Here is a 17,860-nt window from a genome sequence, read left to right on the forward strand (position 1 = left end):
ACGATAAGTCATTTTCTAACAACGTAAGGCTTAAAACTTACATTTTACGCCTTAAAATCTTATTGTAGCCACTTAAGTCTAATAGCAGAAATAAGACGTTCAATGGTTCATTTTTAAGAATAGTCATAAGCATCAAAACGTCTCATTCTGTGCCATCAGCTTATTGAAGTTTAAAATGTAAGTTTTTAAATGTGTTGAATATATATTTAAGTTAGTAGGTACGATGTTCTGGATACGCCAAAAAGATATTATATTTCTATAGTTACATCTTTTCTAGTATATTTTTTAGTACATTTTGTTTTAAAGTTAAATTTGCGTTAATTATATTCCTATGAGATCAGAAAAACTGTAAAAGTATATTACATTGTATTTTTTTTTCTGAGAAATACTTTTTATACATTTCGTTGATTTTGTACTGATAATTGAAATTTTCAATACATTTGTTTACCAGTAAATAAACTTTAGAAAATGTAAACATGCACATAGAATACGAATATAATTTATTCATTCATTCAATGGCGCAACATCTTAAAATCGGGATCTACCTCTCGTATGTATGACATAAATCAATATACGTAGCTTTTTTTTATATAATTTTGCTCAATTTTGCCAATTCGAAACATCGCGGCAAGATGATGGTCCATCTGGACATTAATTCTTATTGGCTATGCTCAGAATATTTTATTTCGCGAGTTTTGGAAATATTCTTTGCGCTGATTGGATTATTCTATTTAAATTTAGAGAAATAGTCCTATTTCAGCGAAAAAACTGTCAATAGTTGCAAAATAAACATTCTGTTGAACTTGGCCATTGGATAATTAGAAGTGCGTGTGCGTATAGCATTAGCGTGTGGTAGCACACTTGAATTTAATCCTTGATTTGACCGCTATTGTATTTTGGATGTGCGATGATTTCATGGTAGCTACGTCCGTTGACAGGAAAATATACTCATTTTTCAAATATTTTTATTCTTACAATTTTTTTTTATTATGTTACAATTAAAATCCTTACAAAACTATTGAATTTTTATACCCTACATTTGAAGTGTGTTCAATAATTTTCTCTTTTCCAAAGAACGGAAACTGTAGTGAATGTAGCAACCGGTCAAGTGTTAAATAATTTTTATTATATGTAAATGATTATGATTATGATCTTTATTAAAAATTGCACATTAATTCCAATTCAATCTTAATTATTCACATTAAGTGTTAGCATAATACAGAATTGAAATAGCAGCCCGTTAATTTCATTTTTCTTTCTTTTTACTTTCGATTGAATAGCCGCATCCAGGAAAATGTTCTGCAACTGTGGGAAATTTTTTTCACATTGATTGGATTTTTATTATTATTGATTGGATCTATTTTTATATTTAGCGCAATATAGTTTTGTTTCAGCGAATTATATATACATCCTGTAGAGGTTGATTCTTTCACTACTCCGCCAATTTTTAACAGCGATCGTTTTTTATTTACATATCGTAAAATGAGGGGCCCAAATTTTGTGTATGATAGTATCCAAACAACACGGTTATCAAAATCAAAACATAAGACACATCTTAAATACGTCTTGAAACATTTAAAGTGCTTTATGTCTTGATTTTGGAAATGCATGCAATCTACGAATTTTTAAGTTTTTTAGGACAAAATTCTAACAGGGGCCAATTAATAAAAAAAATAAAAGAGTTATTTGTAATATCTATTATTTTAAACAACTTCTGATTTATTTTTTAATTATATTTTAAATAAGTTTTATATTTTTATTTTAAATAATTAGGGTTGTTGGTCATATTTAAAACAATTAAATATTAATTTTACTGAAAAGATGTATGCTTTCACAGTTGGCTTTCTGCAAATTCTATTTGTATTACAAAATGTGTCGACGATTACAGCAATTAGAACGTAATAATTTGTTTATAAAAATATCTCGGTTTAGAGAAACTGTCACTGCAGTTGGAAATCCCCGAATGTATATCGTATTGGAAAATTGCATCCTTGTTGGTAATACAGAATACTGCTTTTACCAACAGTTGCCGATGATAACGCATACTATCTGTTGATAATAATACTCAGCAATTATTAACTTATAGGACTGTAATAAAAGCGCTGTATGTGTACAATAATTGATTGTTCACTACTAGGGCCGCCAATAGCAGTGGTGGCGGCGAATGCGGCGATGAAAGAGAGGTAACTAAAGATAACTGGAATTCCCAGTGACATGAGAAATCGTAATTCGTTTAAAACGTCTATAATCAAATACAAAGGAACGAAACAAAGCATTTACAAGAAAGTAGTTTGATTAATTGAGACAACATGTGCACCTCGGACCTACGTAGCTGGCCGATTTTCAGTTTACTGGAGCCAGAGTACGTCTCGCAGATTCATATGGTTGTAGTATACGGTAATTCACTCTTCTCTTTTTCGTTCGTATACTTGCTTTGGCAGTGTTCTTTATCCGTGTATTTCAAAACAGGTAACTTGGGTAATGAGGCCTTAATCATGACTAAGGATAAGATGATGTACGCCCTGGGTAACAATATCGCTGGTTGTTTGGGCATCGGAGACACGCACGGTACTTTATATCCTAAGAAGGTGGAAGCCTTGTGCGAAAGAGATATAAGAACGTTTGCATATGGCAGTGGACCTCACGTCTTAGCTCTCACAAAAGAAGGAGAGGTACATTAGGAGCTTTTATATTTTGGAATACAAAGTTGATTGTTGTCTGTAGCTGATATTCGTAGACCAGTATTCAAAGATGGTATTGAAATAAGAACTGACTATAAATACCAGCCAGTAGTTCTTATATTTAAACTTATATTTGTATAAAACACTTATATTTGTATGAAACAATACTTATATATTAAATTTTATATTTGTATTAATACTTATATTTATATAATTCACATCAGAACTTTTTCTCTTAATTGTTTATTATCGATGCATACAACAATTCTGAAGAATTTTTCTTGTTAAAAATTTCATGAACTCGACAAATCAAGCAATACCTTTATAAAAATCAATGACTGCAATACTTTCGATAGGTCTATTCCTGGGGTCACAATGGTTATGGCGAACTGGGAATCGGAGCATCAAATCAGGTTGTCACAAAACCTGTTTTAGTGACCATGCCTATTCTTGAAGGTATAGGCATGAAACGCGTTGTTGACATTGCCTGTGGGAGTCATCATTCCATTGCTCTAACTGAGGATGGCGAGGTAAAATGTCGAGATATTACGATGCTAATTCTTTGTTATTACAAGCTAAATAGTCAGTTTAATATAGGTGTATGCTTGGGGACAAAATAATTGTGGACAACTGGGCAGCAGTATCAGCACGAATCAGGTCACACCTAGGCAAGTAAACTCCGTCTTGGGTGGGAAGAAAGTTGTCTGCATCTCCTGCGGTCAGACCTCTACCATGGTAGTCATCGAAAATGGTGAGGTGTACGGTTTTGGCAATAACGGTGTCGGCCAGTTGGGAATAGGTAATTACGCGAATCAGACGTCACCATGGCAAGTCGGTTCGTTAAGAGGCATTGTGATAGGTAATTCTCGATTCAATAAAGAAGTAAAAGAAAAAGAGAATGATTGCGAAACAGGATCACTGAGCAATTGGTATTGTTTCAGTCAAAGTGGTTTGTGGATACGCTCATACGCTGGCGCTTACAGACGAAGGGAAGCTTTACGTCTGGGGCGGAAACAGTTACGGCCAGTTAGGAATCGGCAACAAGACGAATGCCTGTAAACCAGTCATGGTATACTTATGTTTATCGTCATTATAATAAAAATAGAAAACAATCAAAACAAAAAGGACAACATTAATAGCTATACTGTTAGGTGGAGCATGAAATGGGAAGGGTGTCCGACATCGCTGCTCTGCACTACAATCACATAAGCGTCGCCGTTGGTGAGGGAGGACGTGTCTATATGTGGGGTCACTGTCGCGGTCAGAGCATCACGATCCCAACTGCCACTCCGTTCTCGAACGTGCACGACGCGCTTGCATGCTACGGATCGCCAAGCGTTATGCATAAACCACTGATCCTGTATGCGAACGAAGAGCCGAACATATTGCAATGTTTGGGATCTGCATTTGATGATCCCGTATGTGACTTGTTCATTGTTCTGTATCTATTTATTTCGTGTACGCCTTCTCACATTTTTGAATATACAATGAAATGAATGTACTACTAAAATGAAAATTATCAAAATTTCATTAGCTCGGCTGGTTCCTTTTGGCCAAAAAATTTCTATTTATTCTGTACAATTCTAAAAATTTTAAGTGAAATTTCACAATCTAATGACTTTTTTCTTGTTTTATGATAGTCTACAAGCGATCTCAAGATACAAGTGGAGGGTCAATGTATCCACGTACACAAAGCTATCCTGAAAATTCGCTCTTCGTATTTTAGAACCATGTTTCAACACGATTGGGCAGAAAATAACCAAAGGTAATCATTTAAGAAAAGATCAGCGTTATTTTTGTTAAAAATTTCTCACGTTTGCTCATTTTGTCTTCCTGTCCCGACAGTATCATCGAGCATGATCAGTTTTCCTATGTTGTCTATAAAGCTTTCCTGAAATACTTGTACACCGACGTGATTGACTTACCCATGGATAAGGCGTTAGGTAAGTCGAATACATCTTGAGCAGTTATCAGCCTGAGTACATTCAGGATTGAAGCAACGTCTTTCATTACAGAACTTTTGGATTTGGCCAACGCTTACTGCGAGAGTAATCTCAAGAAGCATTGCATTTGGATGATAAAGCAAGGAATTACCGTATCCAATGTCGCCTACTTGTATAGCATCGCAATCGAGTACAACGAAGAGGTACTGTCATTATTAATACTTATCGACATTTCATTGACTGCAATATTTGTTTATCTATATACGTATATATTACTAATTATTACCCAATAATTAAATGCCGTTTTCAATTTTTTAGGAACTAGAAGAAGTTTGCTTCAAATTTGCCTTAAATCATATGACGGCTGTGACACAGACGGAAAATTTCGCCAAACTGGACGAGAATACGCTAAAAACATTTATAATTAAGGCGGGCGAAGCTGGCGTATTTAGAACATAATTCATCTATTTACATCAAGGACAATGTGACGTGATGAAAATGCACAAATCTGTTTGTTGCTAAATATTCGCTAAGCATTTTATAATCATATATTCTAATAGAATATGCCGAATTTGTTTCTTCAACTACAGTTTGCATTTAGTATTTTGTGTAAGTAATAAATAGACACGGATTGCGTTCAATCATGTGAACTATCTCGCGTTCCGATAAATAATTTGTACAAAACATTCCTTCGACGATCTCGGAAAATGTGATTTTTGTTATTTTGTAAAGGTACCTGATTTTGTAAAAGTATTTGAGATAATCTTAGAATTTATGTAAATAAAGGAAAAAACTACTTGCTGAGAGAAGTCAATCTTGCGTTCGCGATGGCATTATCTGTATAACAAATTGATTAATGACGCGTGAAGTCTGTCGAATGTTTGTGAAAACTTTATCATTCCGGTTTCTTTTTATCATTACTGTGATATAGCGTATCAGTGCATATTTACCACGATCTATGTACGATCTATCTACGATCATGTCGATTTCGCCAATTTAGTTTATCAGCTGTGAACTTTGTAAAATATAAGTACGTATGTATATCTCATAACTATATATATTGTAATAAAATTTTCTAAATCGTCAATGCTGTTTGTACGTCATTGTTTGTCTTCATTCCTATAGCTCTTTTGTTCAATACTTTATTTATGCTCTCGTAATGTAAGAAGACCAGATGAACCAATTTCAGGGATACGCAAGACGGTATTTGTAATCAAATAGAAATTAATCAGCAGTTTTATAAGCCAATATAAAGCCACTGTGGTAAAAATTTACTACTAACCAGAAATTTATCAAATTATATTCAGCTATCATGTTACATCTAATCTTTTTACATCATGTGATTGCTCTTATAATTAATATTAATAAGTGAATAAAAGAGAGTCGGAATGGATGAGTTTGGTTGAGGAAGACCTCGCACGGTCGTTCGTACATCATTTTATTACGATATCTTCAATATATACAAGCGATAGATTTTGTAGTTCGTATAATACGTACGTATCTACTGATTAATAATCACCATATGATGTTTAATATACATACATATATATATACCTTGAAACGGGAACGGTCAATGTTCCGCGACATGGAGATAAACTCCGATAAATCTGTACATGTATTAACTTCACCCTTTCTCTCTCTCGTTCTCTCTTTCGCTCTCTCTTTCTCACGTGCTCTCTCTCTCTCTCTCTCTCTCTCTCTCTCTCTCTCTCTTTCTTTCTTTCTCTCTCTCTCTCCCTCTCTCTCGCCCCTCGATTCCGAGTCGCCGAACGCCGTTGTGATCGTTCATATTCCAATCTCGCATATAGAAGTATACAAGATATACATATACGGAGTGTCTATCTTACAGCGGCCACCGCAAAACGGGCGCTCTGTATATATACGTGCGTCTTTATTTTATTTTAAATGTATTTATATGTTATGTATAAGTAATTAATTATGTTAAATTAGGTTTATCGGTCGTACGCCGCGATCGCAAAAACTCTCCCATCGCAACCAGCGCGTGCAACGAGCGAGCGAACGAGCATTTTCAATTGTCAGAGTCTCGCAATTATTTTTTGGCGATTTTTGGCGATTTCGAAAGGATTTGTAATATCATTGACGATAGTTAATGGCATCATGTCTTTTCACAGCGATTTGATCACTAGAAGCTGACCCGATTGTCAACAACAATAACGAATAAGTGACGAATTATGTTTTGCAAATGTACAATGCCTGGTCGAATTAATTCTGATTGAAAATGAACGTACCAGAATTTCTCGATTAAGTCTAAAATTCTAGATTATTTAAAATTAAAATTTAGATATATTAATTAATAAACTTAGAACTAGAGAGAATTCTAGAATTGTGACAAATGGAATTCTGATTGATATAATCAGAATTCTGGTTCGTTCATTTTCAACCAGACATTTTTCTTGTTTTTTTTTTTATAGCTGATATAATGTCCGCTGCCGAGAGATTATTTGTTGGCAATAATAGGTAATCAATGACAAATGTTAGTGTAAAATTGTAATAAGATAGATGAATTTTAACTCTCATTAATAATAAAAGTGCAAAGATTTATTATTTCAGATTTATGTTACGAGAATTCACGAAGGAACTAAGGGTGGTTGGTTGCACGCGGTGATTGCACGTCGCCGATCGAGCTCCGACGCAACGCACCTCGGGGAAGGTTCCTCTCGCCGAGATTCTTCCTCCAAAGTTTAGAGTCGCCGCGCCGAAGCGCCGATCGGCCACCGTCAGTCGGATGACCATTCGTCATCGTCCATTAGAGTTCATTAGTAGTATCATTCTCCATTTCTGTTTTCTTTGTATTAATTAGAGCGTATTTAGGCCTGCGGGCTACTTTTCCCCAGCGACGCGCTGCGAATCCCATCGACGACAAAAGCGAGACTTCGTCCCTCGTGTCCCATTCGCTAGAATCTGTTCATCCCCTCGCTTGATCTGCACTTTGAAGATACAGAGAGAAAGAGGACTTTTTGGTTATTTCTATGTGGAACTTGATGTTAACTTCTGTGTAAGTTTAACTCTTTCTCTTTTCCTGATTCTTAAAACTAGAAAAAGATAAATAGTAAGTTGAACCAAGATTCAAGCTACTCCACATTGGCAGAAATGGGCATTTGTTAATTTGTATTTGCGAGCCTGCTTATCAAAAGTTTCGACTCCGCACTTCTTCTTAATCGAAAGTCCAATATAATCAATAAACTGTTGTTAAGAAACTACCCTTTTGTGAAGATTGACTGCATGTTTCTTGCGCCTCTTGTTTACTCGAAGAGTTTATTTTCCTTTCCCTTATTCTATTTTTGTTTTTTAGAAAGCGTAGATTATCCGCGTCTGTCGTCCTCCTTTTCCTCCTGCTATCGACGTTTTATCCCTTCCTCGCTTCGCAAAAGATCATTATTATTCCTATAGAAATTTACATTTTGGAGAAGCGGTGATCCTTTACTCGGAGAAGAACGGCTCCCTGCGACAGCTGATTTACTAAACGCGCTTATCTAAACGGATCGCCCCAACGCCACTGCTGTTTCTGAGATAATCGCTATTCCGAGACTTGAAAGTTCCTTCGGAGGATCCGCCCCTTTGTTGTTCCTTCTTTCTTTATAAGTTGCCGATAGATTACCTGTCGTTTACCCCAGTGAAAGGGAGGAGCGCTCGCGCGCACGTCGACGGCATCGAGATGAGAAGTATGAAACTGTAGAAATTGCGAGAACTTGGAAACTTTACGGGAAAGTCGTACACTCCTCTATGCCTCTGGGGAAATATATTTGGAAAATATCGGGAGGTGTTTATATGGAAAGGACAGTTTTACTGAAAATTGTCTAAAAATTTAGCTATAGATACAGATTTGAAAATAATTTTGTTGAATATATAAATAATTAAATAACATTATAGTAAAAAGTTACTTTAAATCAAACTAAGTGTTGTAGATTTTTTAATGTTACAATCGATACTGCAAGTTAAAAAGTTCCAACAAGCCATTTCTTAGACATTAAAAATACCAATTTTTAGACCACAAAGATAATTAAGGTTTAATGTATAAACAATGTTCTTTTTACAATTTTATATACTTTTTTGTAAAAAAGATTAACGTTATCTTAAAATTTTGATTAAAAATCATGAGAGTACTGTTCATTTCCTAATATGTATAAGTTTATAAGGGATGAACGATACATTTATGACCAGAATTTGAAATTCTGAATTTCAAGATAAATAACCCTTATTTTTACAAAAATGTCAAATCGGCAAAAAAGACATTTTCTTACACACTAAATCTCAATTATTTTGGAAATCTGGAGATATGGTAGTGTCTCGGCGTTAAGCCAAGCGCAGCGACATACTTTACGCGAGCCGGCGATTTAATTTATGACATCGTTTTCAGTATAAAAAATCTATAAGAAACACCTTGATGGTTCAAGGTAATAAAAAAAAGCGTTTTTTCAAACTGATGTAATTATGTAACTCAAATGGATGGCTAGAACGTCAAAACTTTTTGTGATATTACTTATCATATTTGAAATTTCTAAGTAATTATTTTGACAGCACAACAAAATTATTTCTAGATTTATACCTGTAGTTGAATTTTTAGCAAAGTCTTCGGCAAAATCATTTTCTCTGTGTATGCAGGATGTAGAAAATACTAGTAGATACATATGTGATTACACTCAGGGAAATTGTCGCGTACGATTTCAATGTTTCAATGAATAAAATAACAGATAAACGGGAGGTTGCACGCACGTGGGCTATTTTTTTGGGCTTATACTGCTGATAAAATGGTATCGGGAATCGGAAAATGATAGCAACGGAAAACGCCCGAAAATGTAACTGCAATATTTTTCATCGACGTGCCGCATCGGTGCATTTACGCACGCACATATGATATGCAAAACGTGCAATACACAAACACACACACACACAAATATATATATACATAAATATGTATATGTATACGCATACACGAGATGCAAATCCACGTGTAAAGATTAGGACTCTAAATATGAATCCGCTGATATCTCGATTTCGCAGTGCGTGAAACACGCGAAAATAATGCAGGAAGTTCCTCCTGCTTCGTTTGCATTTTTATCTCGTATTACTTTTGGTAAAATTTCGTCACGCTTCGCAATCGGTTTTCTGTCCGATTGGCGGATAACTCGCGAATTGATTTATTAATTATCCAAATTAATTTCGCAGAAATTCGGATAAATCCGATCCTTCGGATTTATTAGATTCCGATAATCCGGCTGTCTGGAGAGGAGGGGGACGCGAATTTGAGTGATCCGATAATAATTATTTCCGACAATTCGGATATTGAATTATCCGGATATTTAGGGCTTTTACGCGACGATACGCGGGATGGATTTTCGCGGAAGGGAATAAATTTTCGTGGTAGATACGAATCGATTTTGAGTATATTGCGCTTCGCAATTACATTCCTCGTCCAATCTCCCGCAATTCGAGCGCGAATTAAGAATCTCGCAGATTCGGATCAAGTTTGATTCTCCAGATGTCGGATCTAGTTAATCCGAATATTTGAACTTGAATAATAATAAATTATTTTTGCAGTAATTATATATATATTTTAATAGTTATCTTTAAATTTATATTAAATTATTCAGATATTTGCAGTTTTCACGACGATATCTGGATGTAAAATTTAGGGATATTGTCGTGAAGACCGAGATAAGATCGATTTCGAAATTTTTTGTCGTCTTTTCTATGTGTGGCAATTATATTATTTTTTTTCAATTACACTTAGAGTATACTTTAAAATATAAAAAATAAAATAAAATATATAATTTATGTATTGTTTTATTTTCTGCAAGGTAAATTTTTCCTGATTTCGAGACTTGGTTGTTTAAAATTGTTATTTGTTTATTTTCTATTTACAGTAATTACTTCCTAATTTCTGAAGTGCACAAAATTTGAATTGGCTTTAAATCACATTTCTTGTGGAAATATATTTTTTTCTGATCATTTTTATGATGTTTTTAGAGATCAATATAGGTATGTATTTTAATTCGTCTTTTCTCTCTCTCTCTCTCTCTCTCTTCTAATTGATGTGGAAAGAAAAATAAATGCTTTAAAGAGCAATTTAAAATAAAATAATATAATTGCAACATATATACCATATATAATATTTATTTTGTTTTTTTATTTAAATTTCAAAATCGAGTGTTTGATTTACTCGTAATTCTTATCATTAATTCTAATATATATCGCGTGCTACTATTTATTCATTATCGTTATAATTATTATTTTTATCTAATATATCGTTATTATTATCGTTATCACCGCGTCTCATTATAATTTTTTCGTCGTTATCAACTTGTCGATACTCACAACTTATCAACTTGTTTTGCTATCGCTGCGTCTTTTTATTCTTAATGTATAATATTTATTTTTACAATTACGATATTATCTTTTCCCACGTTTTAACGACGCGCGGGCTTTTTCCTTCTGCAAGAAAAAACGGAGTAAAAACGTCGTCTAATGAATTAATGAGTTATTTCGCAGAGAAATCTCTCCTCCCTTCCTCTCGTCCATCCATTCGTTTTTTTATTCGTTTTAAATCATACAGAGGCGCAATCGAGGCAATCTCTCTTTCTATTTTTTTTTTTTTATTATTTTTCATCTCTCTCTCTCTCTCTCTCTCTCTCCCTAGCTCATTTTCGATCGATCTCCCGGCGATTCCCGGGTTCGAAGCTCGAGTTTGTCGTGGACGACGCGCGTCGCCGGTGCTCATCGTCGCGCGTGGGATTATAATCGTTTAGAGTCCTTTGTACAGACTTCTGATAAATCGTTCTATAACTTTTTTTTTCTTTTTTTTTTCCTCTTTTTGCCATTTGCCTTATGTGATAACGCTTTTTTTTTTTCTTATCTCTTACTGACGAATTAGCGAGTAACTCTCCTCTCTCCTGCGCAATCTCTCTCTTTCTCTCCCTCTCTCTCTCTCTCTCCCTTTCTCTCTCTTTTTACATATCTACTTACGTTGTAACGGTGCTTGTATGTTGTACAGCTAAAAGTTAGCTAGACGTGGGCCCAAGGGGCCCCGGGGGTTGTGACCCCCGGGGAGGGTGGAATCTTCGACCTTCCTCGAATCCTTCCCGCGCGTCCCTTCCGTCAGGACGCACGTGGCAGGATGTCGGACTGACGGACATCTTCGAGGTCCCGCTGGCGACCTACCGCCGACACGATCCAAGGACGATATTCCCCGGACTCGACCAGCGATGCAGCGCGCACAGAACGCGAGAAATAATTTATACAAAACCCTGGCATGTCCCCCCGTGGCGCTCTAAAATCCCGACACATTCGGGTCACTCTCGCACGTCCGGTGAAATTCGCGCCAATGGTTTCCGCGAGTAAAAGGATTGAACCGTGAATTATTTCGCATCTTTCGAAATTAATCGCGAGCTTTTATAGAGCTCCTCAATGTTTGATTTCAGTGATCCTATTCGCTTTATCTTCTCTCTTTTTCGGGCACGACTCGCAATACGCACCGAAAGGCGGAAGAGATTGATTGAATTGATCACGAGAGGATTCGAAGGTACTGTGGATCTAGAGACTCTGAAATCCGTGTTGTATTACATACGCAATGGGGACTGAGGATTGCAAATTATAATTAAAATTCGAGCAGTCAGATAATTAATTTCAATTCGTTAATTTCATTCTGATTGACTGAATTTTAATCTTTAATTCGCGATCTACAATCTAATGCGTATGTAATGTATAACATGAACTTAATCACAGTCTGGATATAAGATAGCAACAACGTAGCAGCAATAATTAGGATTATAAAGATTAGGCAAATTTAAATAAGAGAGGTATAATAAATGACGAAACAATTTTAAATGTAGGTCATTATATAATAATTATATTATATGATTCTAAATGAAACATTGCAGATTATTATGCAAAATTTATTTTAAATGTAGATTTAAATTTCGTATTCAATTTTTGTATTCAATTTCTGTAACAATTATTATGTAAATTATTTTAAATGTAGATTAAAATTTCGTATTATTTTTGTATTTAATTTCTATAACAAACACATATAAGGTAACCTAAAAAGTAACTTAAAAAGTGAACTTTACAGTCCTGATTATTCTCAATTAACTAAGATAAGACACGATATAATAATTGTACATATTTACCACAAGAATATATCTTTTAATCAGTAAAATATAAAATTAAATGATATTAAATGCTATATTAAAATGATGATATTTTATAATGCGACAGACGCCATTTTATTACAAAATAGCTTGAATGACTAGACTCATAGTAAGGGAACTCTATTTCACTTGCACGATTTTGACGAAAAATGTTGGACTACTTATGTACTGTTATTATAATCAGACTCTGATTATCTCTCTAGTACCCACGGTACGGGGAGACGTTGTATTCCGCACATCGGTCTCCGGCGAAAGCGGAAATAAAAATCAATAGAGCGGAGGCAGCCCTCCTGGAAATATTCCAGCTGACGCGCGTTATTCGGCCACGAGGCCGATTCCCTCCTCAGGCGAGCGAAGATCGAGCGAGGAGGAGATCGCGAAAGAAAGTCACGCGTAAAGGGGTTGCGCACAATCAGAGGAAAAGCGAACAGAGAATAAAAATTTTAACCTATCAGAAACCATGTACTGTGGAATACAGTTTCTGATAGGTTAAAATTTCTATTCTTTTCCCCGTATTTTTTTAATTGTGCACAGCCTCATTTATATAAGCTCATGATACACCCAAGCCACACACAAGTTAAGAGAGTCAAAATGACGTATTTTAATGTTAAAATGATAATTTTTGGCTACAAAATTTGACTGTTTATTGACTTTAGCATAAAAATAAAGTCATTTTAATGTCACTTTGATTTTTTGTTGACTCGTGTGTGTTTCTTGGGGAGGTATTTTATTCTCAAAATGCGCAGTTGATAATCAATCAGAAAGTTAACCCAAACTGTTATAAGCCAATATAGAGCTATTAGAGATGTACTTATACCAATAAGAAATTCGCCCCAAAATTATATTTAACTGTTATTATACAAAACATCTAGTTTTCTTATATCTATATTATGCATAGGACGTGGATCGCAGATCATAGAAGAATGGAATGGATTTCGCTTGGAATTATTGCGTTTTCTTTAGAAAATACAATAGTAATTTAGAAAATAATTAAATAATTCCGATCGGAATCCATTCCTACGTGTTCCATGATAAGATCGTAACAGACTGTAGGACAAAGAATACAGGACGTTAGATAAACTTTTGCATCTTATAGCGACCGGAAATACGTCACGCTTTTCCGATCGATCGATCTCGTCGATTTTTCGTGGCGCAGGATGCGGCTATCATTTTTAGAAATTTTAATAACGGGTGGTATAATGATTAATTATTTATTTTAAGTATTATTACCCTAATTGGTATACTAAGGGACATTTTCTTCATTTACGTCGTGAAAAATTGTTTGTAACAAAATTTTTTACATCATCTTTACATAATCTTATTTCTTGGATTTTGATTTTTAAAATAAAAGAAAATTGTTCAATTGCGTTAATTTTAATCAAAAATACATTAATTTGAAGTTTATTGGATTCATAAATAATTAAGGAAACAAAGCCAAGACCAATTAGAGTTAAAAGTATTGTTTGTTCAGTGCAGCATTACTTATCAATCTAATCATGCTTGAGATCAATGTAATTATTTTGACGGTCCAACCAAATTATTTTCAGATCTGTATGTAATTAAATTTTTAGATATTTCAACAAAATCGTTCTTTACTCTCTCCGTTCAGCCAAAGTTTTTTTTTACCATTTTAGACTTAAAAAAAATTCAAGTCTACATCTTTGTTATATTTCCAAATAGTTTTTAATAAGATATTTTAAGGGGAGACCTGACTCCGTCCTCCTTTATATTTCGGAGAAATTCGAGGGTGAAATTTTATTTCTTGTATATGCCAAAAAAGACCCAGATTGCAGACGGAGAGTAAAATTGGATTTCCATAAGGGGAGATAGAGCGTCCTTCTTTTCTTTCCTCTCGCACGCAAGGGAAGAGACCGACGTAAAAGCTGACGTAAAAGCGAACATCTACACCTTCGAGCGAGATTTTATTCGCGCGCGACTTTACGCGACGCGGAATAACTCGAGCGAGTGAGAGATATCAAAAGTGACGCGCGCGGATAGGAAGAGAGAAGACATAGCGCAAGAGATGGACGAATTTTTTTTTTTTATTGTACTGTCTTTTTTTTCTATCCCTCCTGCCTTTTACGAGTGCGATCGACTGCTGTGACGCGGAGTTGCGAGTCGTGCGCGCGTATCGGACCGTATAGATCGAATTGCGGACCCCATTTCACTACTCTGCCGCGTAGGTAGATACGTATGGCGCACACATAGCAGTGGCGGGAAACGGCGGATGCGGAGGTAGACGAATGCGAATTGCAGAGTCGTCGTAATCGGCCTCGTCGCTCGGGGGGGCCAGAGGCAATTTTACGCGGCACTGCGCTCATCTTCATCGGCTGTTAGGCACGAATGCGATACGCGACGCGTCATCGTGACGAGCGAGGAGGAAATAATATCTATTTTTCATCAGATGAACTCTTATAAACTGTCTACAATAAGCCGTTAGTCATCACTCATATCATATTAGTGGCGAGTGTCAGAATTATACTCGTAAGTATAAAGCAAAGAATTATAATCCACAAGTTTGATGCGCCGTCTACAATACATGGAAATTGACAAACAATCAGTCGAATGTGAGAAGAATAATCGACTGTGAGATTGTTCAATTTCTTACTCTTACTTCTTACTCTGTATATTGTAGATGATGCATTCTGAGGCTTTCTACAATAAGCCATTACCTAGGTTGTAAATTATAAGCTATAAGAAATCGACTACGATTGATTAATTTCTTACAGCTTCAGATTTAAAGCTGAGGTAGTGGCTTATTGTAGAAAACCTATACGAGGAAACATACATCTGGAATAAGTCAAATTAGGGTAAATAACAATACACTATATGATTGGTCAGTCATAACGTAATTTAAGATAGTTAAAAATTTTTTTCCTTTCTTTTTCTGTGCAAGAAACTAAAAACAATAATTTTTAATTTACGTTGTTATTATATAATATAAATAAGCGATGATTTTTTATAAAACGGGACAGACATCTTTAAGACTCACTTCACTAAATCTAAAGAGGAAAATCATTAAACACGAGAGTATGATGAAATCTCTACATATATTAAAATTTCTTCATACGATGATATAAATCAGGCGCGATAAAAAGGTCCTCGTTTCCCGCGAGATGTACTACATATACCTCGAGTCAATAATAAAAAAGAAGATATACACAAACGTCAAGAGTGTCTTGATACGAAATTGACGATACGAACAATAACAACGTATGTCAGATATCTGATATTCGCGAAACATGATTCGATCGTATCGATTCTGCGTTATCTGGCTGTATCAGATTTCTTTTAACGGAGACAGGTGCAGGGCGTAGACATGTGCCTCTTGAGGATTTTCGGAGACCCTTTTTTTTTAACGTAGACTCCCGATATTGCAACGGAAGCTTCTCACGGATCCTGTAAAGCTCGAGAGAAATTACGCTCTCACCCCCGGATACTTCGATCACCCGTCCGGTATATCTAACATCGGATATATACACGTGACCGCCTTGTCCCGTGGGATAACGTCACGATAAACGCGACGCGACGCGGTGATTCGTGCTCATAAAACCCCCCGCGACGGTGACCCACATAGCAGATATACAGGGTGTTCTAAAGATCTTCAAGTAAGAGACCAGACACCATACGTTTGATCCGCTATATTTTTCGAAATTGAGACAAAATAAAATAGATGCGTAAGATAGAAGGAGGTCGGGTTTTATCCTTTATGTATTATTTATATCATTCTATCTTAGTCCTGTAAAATATGGCGACCCAACTAGAAAGCATCTAAATAGTGTTAAGTCTGTTACTTGAGGATTCTGAAATTCCAGACTTCGCATGACACTGTTAATAGCGGAGAAAATAGTGAAGATGCATCATTTCTCTATTCTCTTCTATTCTTCTAAACAATGTGCTATGTTTGAGCGCGCGAATTTCAAACAGTTTATTTGGCTAACTTTAAAAACTACTGTAGTATCGACATTTTGATATTAGGATTTTCACCTTAAAATGATCCCAGGAATCTGCTATTAACAGGTGTAACGGGAATTCTGGGACACCCTGTAGGGTGGTACATAACGCGCTGTTCGTGTTCTGGATGGAGTACCGGATTCGACGAGGAGGGCGAGAGCCCGATGGCGTAACGATGGTTTTATGACGAATCCGTGCGCATACAACTTCTGGTATCCTGAATCCTCCAACGTCCCTACGCTTATATGAGTCCTGAAATTCTCTCTTCTAATTTCCGCACGCCTGTCCTCTGCTTTTCTTGAATCTCTGTTTTCGCGATTTCTCGGATCTCTTCGCAGTTTTTAAAATTATCTTATTAAATTTTAGCGTTTTTAAAATTTTTTGATTTTTCGGAATCTTGTATCTTTTTACAGTAAGAAACATTTTGTACTTGTGTTAAAACCAGACTTTATTAAATTTTGTGTTGAATTAACATACCCAAGTGTCAATTTAACATAATATAATTTACGAACTTTTCGAATCCTCGCGTTTCCGAATTTTCAAGCTTTCAAACTTCCACGTTCACGATTTCTCGAATCCTTGCGAATTCCAAAAATCCAGGATCGAATTCTAGCGTTTCTTGAATTTTTGGAACTTTTAAACTTCTGTACCTTCGAATCCTTGTACGTTAACTCTTTGCGGTTATGAATTATCGAACTTTTCAAGCTTTCACATTTCGAATCCTCGCGTTTTCGCGTCGTAACGTTTTTCACGTACTTGAACCTTCAAAAGTTCGGAAGGACTTTCGAATTCTCGTCGTTCTGTCGCGCTAGCATCAACGGGGGAAGAGCCTCAGACTTCGGAGTGACTTGTAGGAACTATAATTAGCGCAATTAGAACCGTCGGCGTAGTTCGCCGATAGTTTCGAGCCATCGTCTCGTCCCCCGTTCGATCGTCCATGCATCGCTACATATAATCGAATACCTCATTTACTCCTCTCTTTTTCTTACCTCTCATCGTCCTCCATCATCGTCGTTGGATCGTCGTTCATTGTCTCTCTCGGATCTCTTCTTTTCCCTATTTACGCGCGTACATGAATACTATTCGAATTCGATTCCACCCCGGGCCCCTGACC

General features: G+C 35.7%; 1 protein-coding gene across 1 annotated transcript; it reads left to right on the plus strand.

Annotated features, from left to right (window-relative positions):
* The first annotated feature begins 2,205 nt into the window (after positions 1-2,205).
* On the plus strand, positions 2,206-5,097 carry LOC108771932 (RCC1 and BTB domain-containing protein 1). The gene is made up of 10 exons (XM_018537354.1): positions 2,206-2,397; positions 2,470-2,672; positions 3,038-3,211; positions 3,279-3,540; positions 3,623-3,750; positions 3,833-4,099; positions 4,322-4,446; positions 4,527-4,624; positions 4,697-4,827; positions 4,943-5,097. The coding sequence occupies exons 1-10, from the start codon at positions 2,310-2,312 to the stop codon at positions 5,081-5,083; spliced, it is 1,617 nt and encodes a 538-aa protein (XP_018392856.1). The 5' UTR covers positions 2,206-2,309; the 3' UTR covers positions 5,084-5,097.
* The last annotated feature ends 12,763 nt before the right edge of the window (positions 5,098-17,860 follow it).

The sequence above is a fragment of the Cyphomyrmex costatus genome, unplaced genomic scaffold (genome assembly GCF_001594065.2).
Source record: "Cyphomyrmex costatus isolate MS0001 unplaced genomic scaffold, Ccosl1.0 scaffold17, whole genome shotgun sequence".
In the NCBI taxonomy this organism is placed as follows: Eukaryota; Metazoa; Arthropoda; class Insecta; order Hymenoptera; family Formicidae; genus Cyphomyrmex; species Cyphomyrmex costatus.

Coding starts and splice junctions, on each gene's coding strand:
- LOC108771932 (XM_018537354.1), top strand. CDS start 2,310: ATGTGCACCTCGGACCTACGTAGCTGGCCGATTTTCAGTTTACTGGAG. Junction 2,398..2,469: donor TCATATGGTTGTAGTATACG/GTAATTCACTCT, acceptor ATTTCAAAACAG/GTAACTTGGGTAATGAGGCC. Junction 4,100..4,321: donor GATCTGCATTTGATGATCCC/GTATGTGACTTG, acceptor GTTTTATGATAG/TCTACAAGCGATCTCAAGAT.